This window comes from Camelus ferus, chromosome 21 (genome assembly GCF_009834535.1).
Source record: "Camelus ferus isolate YT-003-E chromosome 21, BCGSAC_Cfer_1.0, whole genome shotgun sequence".
In the NCBI taxonomy this organism is placed as follows: domain Eukaryota; kingdom Metazoa; phylum Chordata; class Mammalia; order Artiodactyla; family Camelidae; genus Camelus; species Camelus ferus.
The window spans coordinates 3,604,076-3,609,676 of record NC_045716.1 but is presented as its reverse complement, the minus strand read 5'-3'; the positions used below and the strand labels follow the sequence as shown (position 1 = coordinate 3,609,676).

The following is a 5,601-nucleotide window of genomic DNA, read 5'->3' as shown; positions in this document are numbered from 1 at the left end:
CTTTTAAATGGAGGCACTGGGAATTGAACCCAGGACCCCAGCAATGCTAAGCACATGTTCTACCACTGAGCTATTACTTTCCTCCACTCTTTCATTCTTGCCACCTCTACCTAGTTCACACCTTCATGACTCTAGGCCTAAACTCTTGCAAAAGCTTTATAATTAAGTGGTCCCTTTTACATATATATATTTTAATTCTTTTCATTGTTGTTGAGGGGTAGGTAATTAGTTTTACTTATTTATTTATTTTTAGAAGAGGTACTGGGGATTGAACCCAGGACCTTGTGTGTACTAAGCATGCTCTCTACCACTTGAGCTATACCCACCTCCCTCTTCTTTATAGTTAAGTTGTAATTAAGGGTACTGACTATTCTAGAATCCATTCTGTGGTTCCCTTACTCAACAACCTATAGTAGCTCCCCGAAGGAGGCCCCATCCCTTCAGTGAGGCATCCACGACCCACTATCACCGTAGCCCCAGTCTGTTTTCAGCCTTTTCCACTTACTATATGTGCCTGGCGCACCTGCCAAATGAGGCATTCTGTACAACAGACTCTGTTGCTCCTGCCACTTGGAACTTGTGGACCCTACCTTAAGGTTTTCAAGGCCCTCCACAAATACAACTTCTTTTTCCTCATCTGTGCTGCTTCCTTCCCCAGCCTCTTCTCCCCCCACCAGGGTCATGTGAGGTGTGATGTGACCTAACAACTAACATACATTGATAGCTTATTGTATGTCAGACTGTTCTAAGAACTTTGCATGTGTTACCTTTTTCTATATTCAAAAAGTCTAAGCGGTAGGCACTATTATTATCTCTAAGATAAGTAAGATCAAGACACAGAGAAGTGAAGCAATTTTCCAAACGTCACGCAAAAAGTAAAACTAGAACTGGGATTCCAAGTTAGGAAGCTTGTCTTCAGAGCTTGTGCTCTTAGTGTTTTATAATGACTAACAGCTCTCAAAGAGAAAGCAGAAGAAAAAATTTCTCATGTTATTACTCAAAATAATTACTCGTGTTATTATCTTATCTCCTTTACACGAGCTGAAAAATTCCTAGAGGGGTGGAACTCTGGGTCCTATGGACTCGTGTCTATTATCATCATTAAATTTTGGGAATAGATAATTACTGAGCCATCACATCCTTTGGAGGCCGCCTGATTGTGAATTAGCCATAATCAAGCCTGCCTTTCACTAGTATCTCTCCTAACTCAATACACCACTTGGCCAAACCCTGGTGCAAGATCAGGCCATATGGACTGCAAGAAAACTGTGCTTACTTTTGTGATTCAGATTGTGGCTGAGAGTTGTCATTTATGAAAGATACTGCATAATAGAGCAGATGTGTATGTGATTTCTCCTTGTTAGAGATGCAGAATCTAAAGTGTCCTGAGGTTATTTACCCAGAGTCATCAGGCAGGTTTGTGGTGGAGCTTAGGTGGGACTAACTCTGACTCTCCAGGAACCCGTCTAGGACCCTGGACAACCCTATGGTGTAAGGATCAGTAAATGGACTAAGTTGTTGACTGACCAGAAAATTCTGGAACATTCTTCCCCTATATTTTTACCTTGACACAAAGTAAAATTATGACATCATGATGGGAACACAAGACTTCTCTATTTCTATTTTTAGACCTTGCTAGATTTTTCCAAGGGTGGACTGGTCAGTCCTTATATTGAAGAAAAATCATTGTGGAGAACCTGTATCATCTTTCATTGTAACTCATGTGACAACTGTGTTGGTTCTAGAATGTAGAGAACAAAGTGATAGACGCTAGCTCTAGTGGAAAACCAAAAACTCTGGAGACACAAAGCCTTAATAAGTAGCCAGAAACGTTGGAACTTTTAGAACCCCCCTTTTATCTCTTCGCAGTTAAAATTGATAGGTGCTAAAGATCATGTGTAACTCTAGGAGGCAAGGGACTTATCCAAAATTATTATCTGTTAAATATCATGTAGTAACACTTTGTTATCCAGGGATATATCTTTTGCCACGTTTTGCTATCATCTCCATTTCTGTCGGGGTGGCCCAGAGCTTACAGGTGTGTGCCGTCCTCGGGAAACGGTGGCGGGGGAGGGAGGAAGGGAGGCTGACCAGGGAAAGATCGGGACTTTACTGTAGAGCAAAGTCCGCCACCATACTCAGATGAAAGTTTGAATGGTTTAGCTCGCTTTGGTACTAGCACGAAGCACACAAGCCAGCTCCTTTAAGGACAAACAACACCGTGGCTACCCGCCTTTCCCCAACACCTGCGCTCAGAGCACCGACTGGGACCCGCCTGTAGGTGGTCGCGCGCGTCGCCCCCTTTAAGAGCCTGCTCCGCGGGACTAACGTTCGAATGGCCGTGGCGCCCCTCCTCGGTCTCCGATTGGCCGCGCGTAGAGCACGAGGGCGCGCCGACCGGCCCCGGAACGGTTGGCGGCCCTTCGTGATTGGCTGTCGAGGGGCCTTTATAAGGTGCAGGGCGGCCCGGGCTGCCCTCAGTTAGCGACCGGACCCGAAACTGACAAGTAGTCGGTACTGGGGAGGACGCGAGGGCCAGAGATCGCTTCGCCGTATTCGTTTCTCTTCTGAGTCTTCGGAGATCGAGGGTCCACCCCTGGGGCGGACTTGTTTACGCCTCTTGTTCCTGTCGCAGCTTCGGAACGCTAGCCGGGGCTTAACCCCTCACCTCCGCGCCGGCCCTGGGAAGGGGAGAAGGATGGAGTTCAAACTGGAGGCTCATCGCATCGTCAGCATCTCGCTGGGCAAAATCTACAATTCGCGGGTCCAGCGCGGCGGCATCAAGCTGCACAAGAACCTCCTGGTCTCGCTGGTGCTCCGCAGCGCCCGCCAGGTCTACCTTAGCGACCCGTGCCCCGGCCTCTACCTGGCGGGTCACCCGGGGACCCCGGCGCCGCCGCAGCAGCTCGGGGAGCCGGCGGCCGGTCCACCCGCGGGCTGGGGGGAGCCGCCCCCGCCGGCCGCCCGCTCCGCCTGGCCGGAACCCGAGCCGCAGCCGGAGCGCCCCGCCGTCCCAGAAGTGCTACGGACGGGTGACGCGGAGACCGCGGCCGCGGTGACGGGCACCGGGGACGCACTTCAGGGCGGAGAGGGGGAGGCGGCGGAAGCTGCTTGGCGCCGCGTGGAGGGACCGCGAGAGACGGCGGCCGGAGGCGCCGGGGGCCCTGCCGGAGGCTCGGACGTTTTCCCGGAGGGGCCCCGGCCAGCGCGCCGCCCCTGCGGCTGTCCCCCGGGGGACGAGGACACGCTGAGCGCGGCCCCCCGTATGGACTGCTGCCGTACGCCGCGCCCCGCCGGGGACCAGCCCCCCGCAACGCCCCCCGTCTGCCCCAGGAAGCGCGGTGCGGCGGGAGTGGGCGGCGGCCCCGCGGGCTGCCCGGCGCCCGGCTCTACCCCGCTCAAGAAACCCCGCCGGAACTTAGAGGAGCAGTCGGGCGGGGCGGCGGTGGCAGCGGAGGAGGAGGAGATGGAGACCGGTAACGTGGCTAACCTCATCAGCATCTTCGGTTCCAGCTTCTCGGGACTCTTACGGAAAAGCCCCGGGGGCGGCCGGGAGGAAGCCGAGGGAGAGGAGACCGGTCCGGAAGCCACCGAGCCCGGGCAGATCTGCTGCGATAAGCCGGTGCTGAGAGACATTAACCCTTGGAGCACTGCCATCGTGGCCTTCTGAGCCCCCGGGTCCGCGTGCGGGAAGCAGGTTGAGCAGCGGGCGTCCCCGACGTGAGGGCTGGGCCTCCCCCGGCTGCGAGGACGCCGCAGAGACCGTCGGCGCTGAGCGCGAGGAGGGACCGGGTGCTGCCGGGCAGCACAGACTGCCCTTGGGCTTGGCGGCCGGCTGTGCCGTGCCGCTCGGGGCTCTTGAGACTTGGGGTGTGAGGCTTATTGGAAGAGGACGATCGTGAACTCTTGTGTCTGTGTACATCTATCTGTGTGTGTCAGTTTGTCTTGTTGAATTCAGACTATTCTGTCCCTCTGGAATGCATCACCCCTTCCCTGGGCTTAGGAGACTGGGGGCAGACAGGGACTTTCCTCTGCCGGCAGCTCGGAGAAGGAAGCGGCTAAAAAGGCCGGGCCAGGGAGTTCCCCATTCGTTCTCGGGGGAGGAAGGGACTTTACACACACCCCTCACATGAAAGCGAGAACCGCACCGGGGCCAGGAGTGGCGCTTCCTCACAGGATTTCCTAAGACTAGAGGGATTTAGTCTGGAGTAGAGGCTTGTATTGTTTCTCTCTCTCCCCACCTTTCTCTCACTGAAGAAACGTTTATACCCTGTGATTACTCTTGGAAAGGGGAATGTTAGCGGCCCTTGTCTTCCCCACGGGGAGGAAAGCTTGATGAAATTCACAGAAGAGTTTCAAGCTTGAAAATAGGGAGTTTATAGAGAAAAGATATATTTTTTAAAAGCTCTAGATCAGAACTACTACACAGTGCTTTTAAAAGGTTTTTAAGGAAACAGAGTTTACAGACCGAAGCCCTAAGTGGAAAGACCGTCTGGTTTTGTAGATAGTGACTCCAGTCTTTGTTGTATAAAGGTTGGGGGAGCTGACAAGGTTTTTGTACAGTATTTTCTCCTTCGTTGTATTGATTTTTGTATAAAAATGTAACTTTACGTGTCTAACACGTATTAAATATTTTGAAGCAACTTCACTGCCTCCTTGTCTGTAATCACCTGTCTGAGCTGGGAGGGAAGGAGGAGGGGAACTGTGGTAGGGCTGGAAAATTGAAGGTGTGGTTCTTAATATCAGTCGTGCGCAGACTGGGGACATTGTTTGCTGACTTCACTAAGTATCAAGAGACACGTTTAAGGTTTCTCCTCGACATCAGAGGACTGCTATTAGATACATCAGTAGCCTGCCAGTTTCTTGACACCTGCAACCACAACTGCCTTCTCTAAAGTCGGTTCAGTAATTTGATTTTTTTACATCCCAGTCTGAAGGTATCTAATAATAACAAGTGTCAAATCTCTTTTTAAAAATTTTTATTGAAGTGTAGTTGATTGACAAGTGCCAACTTCTCAAGTCCTTCCCATCGACAAAGATGCTTTTCACTAAAACTTTTAGTTTCCTGTTATAAAACATGGGTCATCTTTTAACTTTGTTATTGAAAAACACATGGCATCTGAGGGAAGCTGATGAGACTGACTTGTCCAGCGAGTCAGGTCTCCCTCTGCTTTCCAGTGGCTGCCAGGATGGAAATTTCAATGCTCTAAAATTTTTTTTTTCTTGTACCTGTAGAAAGTAAATGCATCAGTGAAAGGAAATTGCTTGTGTTAAACTAGAAGGAAGGAGGCTAGACAAATGTGACTTATTTAGCAAAAACTCCTGATTTGCTTTTGTCACCCAAATGGTGACATCAGTGGTTGGGTCTTCATAAACATTTAGGTGATGTCAGCCAATCTGTTGATTTTTTTCACTACAATTACTGCATTGAAGAGCTTTCTATCTAAGACGAATTGTTCAATATTTGAAAGGTATTCAATAACCTATTTCAGAAGCAAATCAGAGTGGTGTCTTAAAATATGGTTGCTAGTACTTGAAAAGATGGTCTATAACAGCTTATGAATAACGGGTGTTTTAAGAGATGGGAGAAGTTGAGGAAAG

The 5,601-nt window shown here is 50.5% G+C and overlaps 1 protein-coding gene across 1 annotated transcript; it reads left to right on the top strand.

The window, feature by feature from the left end:
• The first annotated feature begins 2,464 nt into the window (after window positions 1-2,464).
• IER5 (immediate early response 5) lies at window positions 2,465-4,645 on the top strand. The gene has a single exon (XM_032463594.1). It carries the CDS (start codon window positions 2,699-2,701, stop codon window positions 3,668-3,670), a length of 972 nt encoding a protein of 323 aa, XP_032319485.1. The 5' UTR covers window positions 2,465-2,698; the 3' UTR covers window positions 3,671-4,645.
• Window positions 4,646-5,601: the final 956 nt, after the last annotated feature.